Genomic DNA, 16780 nt, shown 5'->3' with positions numbered 1-16780 from the left:
GGAGCTGTCAAGTTTCTTTGTATATTAGTATTTCCCCATTCTTTTCACTATTTAAATAATACTCTGCATTTATTTTATCCCCCTACCAAAGTGAGTAACTTTATTCAACCTTACTCTGCAGATGCCATATATTGCCTACTCATCCAATTGCCTAAACTGACTTGAAGTCTCAAGTCCTCCTCTCATCAGATCCAACAACAGCAATATTATCAGCATCACGTAAACTCCAGCAATTTAGCAAGAGATTCAGCTTCATCTCAGGGTCAACTGTGACAGGACAACTACTGTCAGTGATCTTCAGATATTGTAGCGTAGGCCTCCGTTAGTCTCGATAGACCATGGATTTGCGCCTTGGAAAGTTTCCAGGGCGCAAGCCTGGGCAAGGTTTTTTTTTTAAATGGAAGATCGGCAGTTGCCCAAGCTGCAAGTCTCCCCTCTCCACACCACCAAAGTTGTCCAAAGGAAGGGTCAGATATTGTACTAATAACTGAAAAATAGACACCCATGGATAGACAGACGCAAGTGAAGCTCCTCACCTGTAAATATTTTGCTCTCATGGAACAACAGCTTATAATGTTACAGCTAAACTTAAAGCCAGATGACTAAAGAAGCAACCAAAATAGTTGGATCTAGAATCAAATTACCTTCAGGTTTATCTGGATCACGATTTAAAATTGCATAGCGCGGCAGTTCAATCCCTTCCTCTTTCAAAATTCGATAAACTTCTCTCCTACACAGAAATGTGTTAACAGTATTAAATATTTGAAAATTATTAAAAAGATCATTTTTAATATTTACAATTAATCAGTATTTTTTCTTTAGGATCTAGAGATTATGTTGTATCCTTAATTAACATATCAAATATGCCTTTCTCCAAATCATGGAAAACCAGGATTCAGATTTTACACTAGGAATAACAGTCAAGCTATTAGTTTTCTATGAACTGTACTACATTAGGATTTCCATTAACCTGTGGTTTCTGCTGCTTGTAAAGGTCATTTGTCAGCCAAAGTGCCAAAGGGGAATGAATTACTGCATCCAGTGTACAAATTGATGGCAAACAGTGACAGCTGACCCGAGATATGCTGTCTCCCACAATGCTTCAATTATAAAGCATGCAAAGGTATGGAAGTGTCTTTGCTCTCAACACAAATGAGTATATTTAGCGTGATCTCAAACCGCAAATGTTTCTAAATTATGATGTCATCATGACCCATAACTGGAATATATATAAATTCAAATATATTGTTTATCGAAAATGCATATACTGTGTATTATTTCTAGGTATTCTGACTTAGTGAGATTCCATAATTTTTCATGGCTTTTATGTGGCTACTGCTCTTCAGGACTTCATCAAAACCATTAATTTTAACTATTATTTAGACATCAGTAGCTGTTCAGTATCTCACCCCAGTGGCCACAGTTCAGAAATGGTAAAATGCTCTGAGTGTCAACAAACCATTGTAAGAATTTGTAGTCACAACCATTCTTATTTATATTAGATCAGCAAATGGAAGGAACTAAACTTTTGATTCTGAAAGTTCAAGTACCTAATTTACTGCAAGATGACAGTTCAGTGAAAATGTTGCGACAGCAGTGATGTCCTCCATACAAGATGGCAAAGGAAGACCTCATTTACCCAGTCAAAGAAATGTAAATGACCCCATTTCAATCACAATATCAAAGAAAAACAGCAATTTTCCATTCCTCAACCAAAATGAATTAACAATCTTTTTTACACTGCTGGATTTCTAAGAATTTGACCATCATTATCATGATCAGTATTTATTACTAATATCCAGCTGCCTTTGAACTGGGTGGTTTATGAAACTGTGAATCCAGTTGGGAATAAAAGACTGCAGTAGAATGTAGAATTTCTCCCTTCAGAAATGAACCAGATAAGATTTTAAAGTAACAATCTAGCAGCTTTGTGGTCATTAATAATAAATCCAGATGACTAATGGTGTTTGCAATTGCACAGCTGCTAAGATAGGATTTGCATTCAGGTCTCTGGACTGTTTACCAAGGCTTCTGAACTACTGAACTGCTAATTCAACCATTGACCAACCAACCATATTTTCTTACTTGAGGTCTGCTTCCCTCACTTGATTCCTATTAAATGTACTGCTGCCCATGATTGCATATAAACTATGATTATACTTCCAGATTACGAAATGCTTTGGTTTACCTAAAGACAGGAGGGTCTACTGCGAGACATTTGTTATCCTCACCTGTCTGCACAGTCTTTTCAGTAAAGCCCATTTCATTGCTCTCAGACTAAGTAATCAGCACATTACCCATCTTAAACCCAAGGAACAAGCAGGCTCCACCTTGGCAACTATACTCAGAGAGCTTACCTGTCTTGAATATCATATTGCATGTTCAAATCATTAATAACAAATGGATTCCTGAGTTTTGCATAGGCCACTGCTTTGTCCAAAAGAAATCCTTAAAAAGAAATATAAAATAAAAATAATGGCTTCTGATTCATATGGAAATTGGGAATTCAAGAGCACCATAATAATGTGAACAATTTCACATCTATCAAATATAATCTATAAAGTCATTTCAAGTTCCACTCATTTCCTGAACAAAAAAAATTAAGTTTCTTTTGACTTCTCCAGCTTTATCTTCCACAATAATTTTTTGCTTTAAATTAGTGAATCTAAGCTATCTTATTCATACCATATCCATATGGTAAAATGAAATCAATCTCAAATTGCTGCCTCAATATGGATTGCCATTCTATAACTGGCGTCGGTATGCCTAGGAAGATTTATTCTACAAATCACAAACTGTTTTCAACTTGGGCAGTAAGGAGAAAAACTATATGAGTGGCTTGATACAATAGGTCAGAAAGAAAAGGTTGGCCAGCATTGTTGGTCATTATTCTGTGACTCTCTTTATAGTGCTTATGGATGGATGGATATAGGAAGAGGACAAGCTCAGTCATTTGCAAACCTTCCTCGACTAAGGAGATTGATTTACTCATTGCTGTTGTTCATTTGGCAACAACAGTCAGCAATGTAACAAGTAACCTTATATCTAGTAAGAAATCAATTTACACTTTCAGCATTTGAATCCAATGTTTGATCTTCATGACTTATTAAGACAACCCTTATAAATATGACAGATTAAGAAAATTGAAAGGCACAGAAAGATGAAATCTTTAAGAGTTGTTATTTTAAATTCTATTTTTCAGACCCAGAAGGAATATAGATCATTTCTGATTTTTTTTAAATGCAAGAAATGGTGTTTTAAGACTTACATTATTTTTTTAAAAAGCTGGACGCAGAAATGGATAAACACTGAAATGTTCTAGCCAGTTTAGTATAGATCAGGCAAGCACATCAATTTCACCCGTTTTGATGGACAATGGCAAATTTCCCACGGATGTTAAAGTACAGTGCAGCATTGTGGAGAAAATGGCGCAACAGCAATTGATTCTGATGAAATTGCATTGACCCAAATCATTAGTGTTGCTTCTCTCTCCACAAATAATAGCTCAAATGCAAATTATTCATGCATTTTGCTTTTACGTCAAGGTAATCTATTGATTTATCTGTATTTTATTACACATGTACAGCTAGCAATAGCATTAGTTATCATCACAATTAAGCCTAAAAGCTTTAAACAATGCAAGCAAAAGGCATTGAAAAAAAAGATCTCAGCAAAATAAGATCAGACATCACATATATCCCAAGACTGCTACCTTTTGAATGGAAAGAGATGAGGCAATCACAAAGTGGCCATTTTTCCACTGGCTCATTTAGTATAGTGTCTTCTTCAAAAATTACAGTAGTGATGTATTTGAATTTGCAAAGTCGTCCTAGAATCTCACTCATTGGCTTGGACTTAGACTTCTTGGCCATGGCACAAATTCCAACCACAATCTGTCTTTCTGGTGGCTATAGGATACAGCAAGATCATTTTATATAATATTAATCAAACTAAGTACCCATTTACTGTAAAACTCTTCCAATAACTTACCTCACTTCAAACAAAAGTACAGAATTTACAAAAGCATTACTAGAAATGTCAAAATAAAATGTTCAGTATAAGATATAATTTATATAATTAAAAATTAAACTTAAAGCATGTGTTTTCTTTACAAATACATATTCCTCAAACAAGAAATTAATCAATGCTGAGCACTCACGGAGTCATATTCTTCATCCTGATCAAAGTCATCAAACTCTTCATGTTTCATGTGTTGCAAAGGTTCTCCATCTTCAGGTCCAAGAAAGAATGTAGGATGCTGAGTTTCCAGACCATGAACAGACATGATTTTTTAATCTGCTTTTTTTAATCAACAACCAGCAGCCAAACTGCTACCTACAGAAATAGCAATTCCTATGTGTAGCAGTTAAACAAGCAAAGTCACTCAAGCCTGACTGCTGGATTGGTGGTTAGCTGCCAAATGCACTTCAACTTATTACTGGAAAGTCCACATACTTAAACTGCGCATCTTCTAAAGCTTGCAGAATGTCCTATACCACGGACTATTCTCTGAGATTCTTAGCAAGGCTACATTCTTCCTTCTGAAAAAGAGTAAAACAGTGTGTTAATAGGCAAGCACATTTGCTTGCCAAAGTTAGATAAACTCAAGAACATAAATCTCTCAACTGTAATACCAGCCATTTAAACATCACAACTTAATCCAGAAATTGTTTACAAAAAGTCTGAAATTATAAACAGCTTGAATAAATAAGAATCTACAGAAAAAGAAACAAAGGGCTATTTAAACTAATACCAACCACGTTGCTTAACAACACAATACACACACTATGAAAAAAATTGGTAAGGCAAGGTTTTCTCTTTCCATGAGAAAAATGACTGGAGCATAAAAATATAGAATATTTAAAAGCAGCCTTCCCTAATTATTTTAGAACATCCTAAAGTACATTAAATTATTTTAGAAATGCAGTTATATTTAACACAGCAAACTGTTAAGCCAGTTTGTGCATACAAACTCCCAATAAACAATGTGATTAAGATCAGATAGGCTGCATCAATAATGGTGATTGAAAGATAAATATTGATTAGGGCTATATTTTCAGCTATTCTAAAAAATAATACCAACATTTCACAAGCACTTAAGAGCACCACCAACATGCCAGAATCCTTGGCATCTGGAGAGCCAGAGCCTCTCCGAAGGAAGCAAGTACAAGCCAAATGGGGCAGCATGGTAGCAAAGCAGTTAAAACAATGCTATTACAGTGTAAGCGACCCAAGTTCAAACCCCATCTGTAAGGAATTTGTACATTCTCCCCATAATCACGTAGGTTTCCTGCCAGTGATTCGGTTTTCTCCCACATTCCAAAGACGTGTAGTTTGTAGGTTAATTAGTCACATGTGTGTAACTGGGCGGAGCAGGCTCATTGGCTAGAAGGACCTACTGTATCTCTAAATCAAAGGTTCAAAGGTCCAATTTAATGTCAGAGAAATATATACAATATACATCCTGAAATGCCTTTTCTTCAGAAACATCCACGAATAAAAAGAAATGCCACAAAGAATGAACGACAGTTAAACATAAGAACCCCAAAATTAGAATAAAAATAAATAAAAAGCACTTATGTCAGAGTCAATATCGAGTTAATTGTCGTATGCACAAGTACATGTATGCACAGGTGCAAAGAAAAATCCTGCTTCTTGAACTCATACAGAATTAGAAGCTTTCACTTATTTGCAGGAAAATTTGCTCTATGCTATTTAGGAGGGTTTAAGCTAGATTGGCGGGGTGATGGAACTCTGAGCAAGTTATAGGATAAAGCAGTAGCCAGCAAGAGGAAGCCTAGTAATCGGGATAACCAGGGACAAGAGAAGAGAGAAAAAATACCTCAGTTAAGCTCCATTTATTTCAATGCCTAAGGTTCAACAAGTAAAGCAGATCAACTCGGAGCTCAGTTTGGATCTTAAGACTGGTATGTTATTGCTGTAACAGAATCATGGCAGACAGAAGGGCAAAACCCTGGTGGAAATTATTTACAGCCCTCATAACAGTAGCCAAGATATGGGCTACCAATTACAAAAGGAAACAGAAAATGCATGTTAAAAGCGCAATGTTTTGATAGTCATGGGGGATTTTAATATGCAGGTAAATCGGGAAAATCAGGTTGGTGTTGATTTTGGATCCCAAAAAAGAGAATTTGTAGAATGACAACAAGATGCCTTTTTAGAGCAGCTTGCGGTTGAGCCCAATAGGGGATCAACTACTCTGAATTGGGTGTTGTGTAATGAATTGGATTTAATTAGGGAGCTTAAGATAAAAGAAAACTTAAGAGGCAGCGATAACAGGATAGCAATCGCTCTGAAATTTGAGAGGGAGAAGCAAAAATCAAATGTATCAGTATTACAGTGGAGTAAAGGGAATTAAAGAGGCATGAGAGATGAAATGGCCAAAGTTGATTGGAAAGGGACACTAGCAGGGATAAGAGCAGAGCAGCAATGACTGGAGTTTCTGAGAGAAATCTGGAAGGCACAGAATATATACTGTGTATACCAAAGTATTCTAAAGGCTGGAAGATACAACTATAGCTGACAAGGGAAGTCAAAGCCAACATAAAAGCAAAAGAGAGGGTATATAGTAGAGCAAAAATTATTGGGAAGTTAAAAGACTGGGAATCCTTTAAAAACCGAGAGTCGGCAACTCCACAGGCCTAATCAGTGGTGGGAGCAGAGCACTTCAACGTGGTTACTCGCAGGTCAGCGAAACGTATAAAAGGAGAGCTCCGCAGGCATTCAGACATTCTGGAGGCCTGATCAGTGGCAGGTGTACAGCACTGCAAATTGAATAAAAGTGCAGAAGTGATAAGTGAGTGAAGCAGCCATTGTTGGGAGTAGGTCAGCGGTAAGAGTAGGAGCGCCAGGCTTTGACTCAGGAGGCGTCAATGAGAAAGAAGCTGAGGCTAAAGAAACAGGTTAGAATGGATAGTTTTTTTCTTTCGTCATTGCTGATTTGGTCTTGGTTGCCCATTGTACAGTGCAAGCAGGATGGCAGATATGGCAGTGGAAGACTCCTCCTGTAGGATGTGGGAATTCATGGAACCTGATGGGTCTCACTGATGACTACACCTGCGGGAAGTGCAGCCAACTCCACCTCCTGGAGCTGGATAAACAAAGGCTCATCTGGAAGGCAGAGCAATTGATAGATACACCTTTTGAGCAGGTGGTTACACCCAGAGTACAGAATTCATGGGTGAACATCGAGAGGCAAAGAGAGAAAGAAGTCAGTGCTGGGTCCCCCTGTGGCTATTCCCCTCAGCAACAGGTATACCCCTCTGAATACTGCTGAGGGGGTGATCTATCTGGTCAAGGCAGCAGCAGCCAGACCAATAGCACTGTGGTGGGTTCTGAGCCTCAGAAGGGTAGGGTGAAGTCAGGCAGAGCAATAGATAGTTAGGGGGACAGATAGGAGATCCTGCTGCAGCAAAAGAGACGCCAGGATAGTGTGTTACCCCCTGAGTGCTAGGGCCCAGGATGTCTCTAAACAGTTGCAGAATAATCTTGAAGGGTAGGGTGAGCAGCTGAAGGTTGTGGTACGTGTTGGTACCAATGATATAGGCAGGAGAAGGGTAGAGGTCCTGCACAGTAAGTTTAGGGAGTTAGGAAGAAAGCTCCCAGTGCCACGAGCTAGGGAAAGTCAGAACAGGAAGATGGCGCAGATGAATGATGGCTGAGGAGATGGTGCAGGGGGCAGGGTTTCAAGTTCTTGGATACTTGGAACCTTTTCTGGGGAAGGAGGTGACCTGTACAAGTGGGACGGGTTGCACCTGAACTGGAGGGGAACCAATATCCTGGAAGGGAGGTTGGCTAATGCTATTGGGGAGGGTTTAAACGAGATTTGCAGGGGGTTGGGAATCAAAGTAAGGAGGCAGAGGATGGGGCAGTTGTTGTACAAGTAGACAGCTTGTAGGGAGGTTTGTGAGGAAGGAAGAGCAAAGATGCACTCAACCAGATGGTTTGAGATGTGTCTATTTTAATGCAAGAAATATCATAAACAAGATGGATGAACTTACAGCATGGATCAACACGTGGAACTATGACATTGTGGCCATTACAGAGACTTGGATGACTCAGGGGTAAGAATGGCTGCTGAGTGTGCCGGGCTTTAAATGTTTCAAAAACAACAGGGAGAGAGGCAAAAGAGGTGGGGGAGTGGCATTGCTAATCAGGAATAGTATCCTGGCTGCAGAAAAGGAGTAAGTCATGGAGGGATTATTTACTGAGTCATTTTGGGTTCAAGTCAGAAACAGGAAGGGGCAATAACTCTATTGGGTGTTTTTATAGACCTGCCAATAGTAACAGTGTTGGCGCGTGGCCTAGTGGATAAGGCATCGGTCTAGTGATCTGAAGGTCACTGGTTCGAGCCTCAGCTGAGACAGCATATTGTGTCCTTGAGCAAGGCACTTAACAACACATTGCTCTGCAACAACACTGGTGTCAAGCTGCTTGGGTCCTAGTGCCCTTCCCTTGGACAACATCGGTGGTGTGGAGAGGGGAAGGCCTGCAGCTTGGGCAACTGCCGGTCTCCCATACAACCCTGCCCAGGCCTGCGCCCTGGAAACCTTCTAAAGCGCAAATTCATGGTTTCACAAGACTAATGGATGCCTATTATATTAAAAATTAGTAACAGAGATGTCGAGGAGCAGATAGGGAGGCAGATTCTGGAACGATGCAATAATAATAGGGTTGTTGTGATGTGTGATTTTAACTTTCCTAATATTGACTGCCATTTCCTTATAGCAAGAGGTTTAGATGGGGTGGAGTTTGTTAGATGTGTTCAGGAAGGTTTCCTGACACAATATGTAGATAAGACAACTAGAGGAGAGGCTGTACTTGATCTGGTATTGGGAAATGAAACTGGTCAGATGTCAGATCTCTCAATGGGAGAGCATTTTGGAGGTAGTGATCCCAATTAATCTCCTTTACCATAGTGCTGGAGAGGGATAGGAGCAGACAATTTTGGAAAACATTTAATTGGGGTAGGGAAAATATGATGCTATTAGGCAGGAACTTGGGAAAATAAATTGAGAACAGATGTTCTCGTGGCAATGCATAGCAGAATTCTGGCAAATGTTCAGGAAACATTTGCAGGGCATTCGACATAGGTATGTTCCATTGAGGCAGGGCAACGATGGTAGAGTAAAAGAACCATGGTGTACAAAGGATGTAGAAAGTCTAGTTAAGAAAAGCTTACAAAAATTCAAGAAACTAGGTACTGTTAGAGCTCCAGAAAATTACAAGGGTGCCAGGAAGGAGCTCAAGAACAAAATTTGTAGAGCTAGAAAGGGCTGTGAGAAGGCCTTGCAACCAGGATTAAGGAAAACCCAAGGCACTCTACAACTATGCGAAGAGCAAGAGGATGAACCGCATGAGAATAGGACCAATGAGGAGAGATAGTGGATACATGTGCATGGAGTCAAAGGAGGTAGCGGAGGTACTTATTGAATACTTTGCTTCACTATTCACCATGGCAACTGTGGGGATGACTTACAGCAGACTGGAACGCTTGAGCATACAGACATTAAGAAAGAGGATGTAACTGTCCGCTGGAGCTTTTAAAATAGTGGTTGCCAACTCGTCGATCGCGATCGACTGGTCGATCTTTGAGACTTTCCCAGTAGATCCCGAGAAAAAAAGAAAAATAGATACACAAATATTGTTGAGAGATTGTTTCCGGGTTGCGGGGTTTTAGTTCCGTTCTTTCTGCCCAATGCACATGCGTGTAGCTCCCCCGCAACGCACTACAGTGTACTTCAGTGGTCCCCAACCACCAGGCCACGAAGAAACAATATGAGTCAGCTGCACCTTTCTCATTCCCTGTCACGCTCACAGTTGAACTTGAATGCACGCGAGGTCATCAGTCGCCTAAACGCAGTGATACTCTCGCGGCCGGGATCACTGGTTCGCCATGCGCGGCTGGCGAGGTGCCGTTGCTACCAGCCCGGAGCGTGGACAGATGAGCGCCGCCTCTGAACCTGTTTAGCACACCGAATGTTCGTGGGGAACCCTGCGCTAAAATATTCACAGACGACCTAATTCGGGGTCAGGGTTTCGTAAGTAGCCGAGCAGCTACCTCACTACGATCTACTGAAACAAACTTTTGTTGGCCGATAGATCCTACGGGGGGGGGGGGGGGGGGGGCGGGTGCGGGCCTGTCGCTCTCTCCGGACTGCAATCGCCGTGGCCCCGGTACAGGGACCACCGGCGCTGACCTTGTCCTCTCACCACACCCACGACCAACCACACCTGGCCAAGGCATCTGGTGGCGGGCGGTTGGGAGGCTGGAGTTTGGGCTGGAGGCTGTCTAATGAGGCAATGAAGCCCTCAAAACTGCTTTGGTACCTTGAGTCCAAGCACCCAGCACATAAAGGACAAACCCATTGAGTTTTTTTAGCGGAAAAAACGTGAGCAGCGCGGGACAGCAGCTAAGTGCCGAGAGCCGCGAAAACTAAATTGCAGAATAGACTGGACATAAAGAACCTGCTTCGAGTATCGCTGTATTCCCGTCATGTTTAACACCACCCCCCCCCCCCCGCCCCCATCGTCAGCCGGTCCGCAAGAATATTGTCAATATTAAACCAGGCCGCGGTGCAAAAAAGGGTGGGTACCCCTGGTGTTAATACATTATTTCTACTTCTGGGTTACGGGGTTTTACTTCCAGTCTTTTCTGCCCCAGCACGCATGCGTGTAATTAATCGATCTGGAGTTGATCTCGCCTTTCACTACGGCCGAGGTAGGGGATCTTGGGCTTAAAAAGGTTGGTGACCACTATTTTAAAAAGTACTAAGTTAGATAAGTCGCCGGGACTAGACACAATATACCTCAGGCTACTGCGGGAAGCAAGGGAGGAGATTGCTGAGCCTCTGGCGATGATCTTTGTATCATCAATTGAGATGGAGAAGTACCAGAGGATTGGAAAGTTGCAAATATTGTTCACTTGTTCAAGAAAGGGAGTAGAGATAACCCAGGAAATTATAGACCAGTGAGTCTTACTTCACTGGTGGACAAATTTTTGGAGAAGATCCTGACAGGTAGGATTTATGAACATTTGGAGAGACATAATCTGATTAGGGATAGTCAGCATGGTTTTGCCAATGTCAGATCGTGCCTTACGAGCCTGATTGAATTCTTTGAGATTGTTAAGGATTGAGTTCTAGAGCCGTGAGATAATGTTAAAGCTATATAAGACCTGAATTAGATACCACTTGGAGTACTGTGTTTGGTTCTGGTCACCTTATTACAGGAAGGATGTAGATACTATAGAGTGCAGAGGAGATTTACAAGGATGTTGCCTGGATTGGAGAGCATGCCTTATGAGAACAGGCTGAGTGAACTTGGCCTTTTCTCCTTGGGGTGATGGAGGATGAGAGGTGACCTGATAGAGGTGTATAAGATGATGAGAGGCATTGATCATGTGGACAGTCAGGGGCTTTTTCCCAGGGCTGAAATGGTTAACATGAGGAGGCATAGCTTTAAGGTGCTTGGAAGTAGGTACAAGGCGGATGTCAGAGGCAAGTTTTTCCACACAGAGTGCTGCACGTGTGGAATGCTTTGACAGCAATGGTGGTAGAGGTGTCGGATAGGGTCTTTAAGCAACTCTTAGATAGGTACGTGGAGCCTAGAAAAGTAGAGGGCTAAGCAGTAGGGAAATTCTAAGCAAGTTACATGGTCAGCACAACATTGTGGGCCGAAGGGCCTGGAATGTGTTGTAGATTTTTATGTTCTACATTCTAAAAAAGCCATAAGGCATGAAAAGAAGAAATATGAAGCTAAGCTAGCTAAAGGGGATAACAAAGGTTTTTTTCCAGATACGAGGGGTGATTGATAAGTTCTTGGTCTAAGGTAGGAGGAGTCATTTTTAGAAAACCTAGCACATTTATTTTTCAACATAGTCCCCTCTTACATTTACACACTTAGTCCAGCAATCGTGGAGCATACGGATCTTGGACCTCTAGAAAGTGTCCACAGGATGGGGTGATTGATAAGTTTGTGGCCTAGGATAGAAAACATGCAGTTCAACTCTTTGAGTGATTACGCAGAAAGCTTGAAGTTAATAACTCATCAGTTAATAACTCATCAGGGGTAATTTATAAGTTTGAGGCCTAAGGTAGAAGCAGATGAGTTATTAACTTCAAACTTTCTGCAAAATCACTCAAAGAGTTGAACTGCATGTGCATGTAACAAGAGCTGTATAACTCATTTCCTTCTACCTTAGGCCACGAACTTATCAATCACCCATCCGTGGACACTTTCTGGAGGTCCAAGATCTGTATGCTCCACGACCGCTGGACTAAGTGTGTAAATGTAGGAGGGGACTATGTTGAAAAATAAATGTGCTAGGTTTTCTAAAATTGACTCCTTCTACCCCAGGCCACAAACTTATCAATCATCCCCCGTATATAAAGAATAAAAGAGAGGTGACAGCAGATATTTGACCACTGGAAAATGTCACTGAAGAGGTAGTAATGGAGAACAAGGAAATGGCGTGCAAACTAAATAAGCATTTTGCATCAGTCTTCACTGTGAAAGACATTAGCAGTGTGCCAGAAGTTCGAGAGTGTCGGGGGCAGAAGTGAGAGCAGTTGCTATTATTAGGGAAAAGGTGCTTGAGAAGCTGAAAGATTTGAAGGTAGATAAGTCACCTGGAAGACCAGATGAACTACATCCAAGGGTTCTGAAAAAGGTAGCTGAAAAGGTTGTAGAGACATTAATGAAGATCCTTCAAGGATCACTAGATTCTGGCATGGTTCCAGAGGACGGAAAAATTGCAAATGTCCCTCCATCTTCAATAAGGGAAGAGGCAGAAGAGAGGAGATTATACATCAGTTAGCCTCACCTCAGTGGTTGGGAAGATGCTGGAGTTGACTGTTAAGGATGTGATTTCAGGGTACTTGGAAGCGCATGATAAAATCGGCCAAACTCAGCATGGTTTCCTTAGGGGGAAATTCTGCCTGACATATCTGTTGGAATTCTTTGAGGAAATAACAATGCAGGAGAGACAAAGGAGAATCAGTGGATGTGGTTTACTTGGATTTTCAAAAAGCCCTGACAAGGAGCCACATATGAGGCCGCTTAGCAAGATAAGAGCCCATGGTGTTACAGGAAAGATACCTAGGCTTTACAATTCAACTGCCAGGACTTAAGAACTTTTTTTAAAGCTATTATTAATGCTTTTTGAGTTAGTGATTTAGATGCATATCATATTATTACTGAGTTAAGTATTGTATGTAATGAGTTTTTGCTACAACAAGTGTATGGGACATTGGAAAAAATGTTGAATTTCCCCATGGGGATGAATAAAGTATCTATCTATCTATCTAGCATGGATAAAGCATTGGCTGATTGGAATGAGACCAAGAGTGGGATCAAAGAGAGCCTTTTCTGATTGACTCTGTTCCACAGGGGTCAGTGTTGGGACCGTTTCATTTTCCGCTTCACGTCAATGATTCGGATGACAGAATTGACAGCTTTATGGTCAAATTTGCAGACGATATGAAGATAGGTGAAGGGGCAGGTAGAGTTGAGGGAGCAGGGAGGCTACAGAAGAACTTGGACAGGAAAGGAGACTGGACGAAGAAGCGGCAGATGAAAAACAGTGTTGGGAAGTGTATGGTCATGCACTTTGGTAGAAGGAATAAAATCCTAGATTATTCCTAAATGGGGAGAAAATTCAAAAATCCAACATGCAAAGAACCTCGGTTGTCCTCATGCAGGATTCCCTAAAGGTCAGCTTGCAGGTTGAGTCAGTGGTCAGGAAGGCAAATGCAATCCTTTCAAGAGGACTAAATATAAAAACAAGGATGTAATGCTGAGGCTTTATAAAGCACTGGTGAGGCCTCGCTTTGAGTATTGTGAGCAGTTTTGGGCCCCTTGTCTACTAAGAAAGGATATGCTGACATAGGAGAAGGTTCAAAGGAGGTTCACGCAAATTAATCTAGGATTGAAAGCCGTGTCATATGAGGAGCGTTTGATGGCTCTGGTGGCCTGTACTCGCTGGAATTTAGAAAAATGAGAGGGGCTGTCATTGAAACCCTATTGAATATTAAAAAGCCTAGACAGAGTGGATATGGAGAGGAAGTTTCCTAAGTGAAGCAGTCTAGGACCAGTGGGCACATCCTCAGAATACAGGGACATCCATTTAGAACAGAGATAAGGAGGAATTTCTTTAGCCAGAGGGCAGTGAATCTGTGGTACTCATTGCCACAGGTGGCTGTGGAGGCCAGGTTATTGCGGCAGAGGTTGATAGATTCTTGATAAGCCAGGGCGTGAAAAGTTACCAGAAGGCAGGAGAAAAGGATTGGGGGAGGATACTGTTCAACTACTATCAAATGGTAGAGAAGGCTCGATGGGCCGAATAGCCTAATTCTGCTCCAATGCCTTATGGTCAGGCAGCACAATATTCCAAGATACACACCCTATAGGCATGACAGAGATATCGGTATGTGAGGAAGATGTAACAGCAGTACTTAGAGAAGACATTGTGGTGGGATTGTCCAGTGAGATCATATGTTTAGAACTTAGAAGCAACAAGGGGAGGGTCACTCTGGTGGGACTGTATTATAGACCCCCCTACCCCAATAGTCAACAGGAACTTGAGGAGCAAGTGTGTAGAGAAATTGCTCATTGTTAGAATAATAATAAGGTTGTATTAGTGGGAGATTTTAATTACTCCAGGATTGATTCTGTCTATCCAAGTGCTGGTTGACCCTGTCCCTCAAAATTCCCTCCATTAACTTCCCCACCACTGGTGTCAGGCTGACCAGCCAAAAGTTCCCTGGCTTGACCTTGCTACCCAACTTAAACAATGTAAATACATTAGCAACCTTCTAGTGTTTAGGAACTTCTCCAGAGGCTAACAATGAAGCAAGTATCTTCGCTAGGCTCTCCGCAATTTCCTCTCTGGCTTCCCACAATGTCTAAGCGTGCATAATGTCAAGCCCTGAGGACTTATTCACCTTAATGCACTGTAAGGCTGCAAATACCTCCTTCCCAGTAATATGAGTGTCTTCCAAAACAGCTCCACTTGTTTCCCTTATCTTTTGAACACCATGATTTTCTCCTCTGTAAACAGCAGGGAAAAATATTTGTTAAAAATCCCATACATTTCCTGCTGCTCAAGACAGAGGCATGCCAACTAGTGGAGTGGTGCCGCAGCAACAACCTGGCACTCAACATCAGTAAGACGAAAGAGCTGATTGTGGTCTTCAGGAAGGGTAAGATGAAGGAGCACATACCAATCCTCATAGAGGGATTAGAAGTGAAGAGAGTAAGCAGTTTCAAGATCCTAGGTGTCAAGATCTCTGAGGATCTAACTTGGTCGCAACATATCGATGCAGTTATAAAGAAGGCAAGACAGCAGCTATACTTCATTAGGAGTTTGAAGAGATTTAAAAATGTCAACAAATTCACTCAGAAACTTCTATTGTTGTACTGTGGAGAACTTTCTGACAGGCTGCATCTCTGTTATGGAGGGGCTACTGCACAGGACCGAAAGAAACTGTAGAAGGTTGTAAATCTAGAGAGCTCCATTTTGGGTACTAACCTACAAAGTACCTAGGACATCTTCAAGGAGCGGTGTCTCAGAAAGGCAGCTCCCATTATTAAAGACCTCCAGCACCCAGGGTATGCCTTTTTCTCAGTTACCATTAAAGAGAAGGTACAGAAACCTGAAGGCACACACTCAGCAATTCAGAAACAGCTTCTTCCCTGGATCCTTACCCACCAGTCTCTCCATTCAGTAGTTCAGACTTTGCACTTTTTGCTAGCTCCAAAAAGATACCATAATTAACACATATTTGTCACCTATTTCCTTTCAGTATTTCAAAAGGGCCCCTGCAGAATCTCATGTTTACTTTTTTCAGTCTCATACCATTTTTGAAAAATTACCACCTACATCAATTTTACCGAACAAGGAACAAAAGTTCAAAGTAAATTTATTATCAAAGTACACATATATCACCATTTACTTCTCTGAGATTTTGTTTTTTTTTGCAGGCATTCACAGTAGATACAGAAAAACCCACAGAATCAAGCACACACAAGACGGACAAACTCATGCAAAAGACAACAAAATGTTGCAAATGGAAAAAGAAAAACAAAATAATACAGTAATAATAAATAAGCAATAAATATTGAGAACATGAGATGAAGTGTCCTTGAAAGTGAGTCATTTTGTTGTGGAAACATTTCAGTGAAGAGGCAAGTGAAGTTAAGTGAAGCTATCCCTTTCGTTCAAGAGGCTGATGGTTGGGGGGTAATAACTGTTCCTGAACCTGGTGGTGAGAGTCCTGAAGCTCCTGTGCCTTCTTCTTGATGGCAGCAGTGAGAAGAGAGCATAGACTGGATGCTGCTTTCCTGTGACAGTGCTCAATGGAGGGAAGGGCTTAACCTGTGATAGGTTGGGCTATATGTACTATATTGCGGGCTATATGTACTATATTGCAGGCTTTTCAGTTCAAGAGCAGCACAGTACAGCCCTTCTCTCACAATGTTGAGCAAACCCTTGAACCTAGTCCAAGATCAAGGCAAACCTTCCCTCCCATATAGCTCCATTTTTCTTTCATTCATGTGCCCATGAGTCTCTAATGTATCAGTTCCATCATCACCCCCAGCAGTGTGCTCCATGCACTTAGCTTAAAAGGCAAATCTACCCTTTAACTGATTTTCACGCCCCACTCCTATCAAGTATGGATCAAAGTCAATTATGCGGATGTAATATAACATTGCAGTAATAAGCGTTTTTGAAAGCTGCAAAACTAGGATCTATCCTGGG

General features: G+C 41.4%; 1 protein-coding gene across 12 annotated transcripts in view; it reads right to left on the bottom strand.

Annotated features, from left to right (window-relative positions):
• Positions 1-16780, bottom strand: part of ppip5k2 (diphosphoinositol pentakisphosphate kinase 2) — a 110813-nt gene that overhangs the window by 93262 nt on the left and 771 nt on the right. For all 12 annotated transcript variants that reach the window (XM_073067944.1, XM_073067951.1, XM_073067966.1 and 9 more), the window contains exons 2-5: positions 4160-4541; positions 3713-3908; positions 2358-2448; positions 645-730 (exon numbers count right to left, since the gene is read on the bottom strand). In XM_073067944.1, coding sequence (XP_072924045.1) covers positions 645-730; positions 2358-2448; positions 3713-3908; positions 4160-4285 — 499 coding nt within the window. In that variant the 5' untranslated portion in view covers positions 4286-4541. The remainder of the gene's footprint in view (positions 1-644; positions 731-2357; positions 2449-3712; positions 3909-4159; positions 4542-16780) is intronic.

Source organism: Hemitrygon akajei, chromosome 2 (genome assembly GCF_048418815.1).
Source record: "Hemitrygon akajei chromosome 2, sHemAka1.3, whole genome shotgun sequence".
Classification (NCBI taxonomy): Eukaryota; Metazoa; Chordata; class Chondrichthyes; order Myliobatiformes; family Dasyatidae; genus Hemitrygon; species Hemitrygon akajei.
Note: the sequence above shows the minus strand (reverse complement) of the source record. Positions and strands in the feature narration are given on the sequence as shown.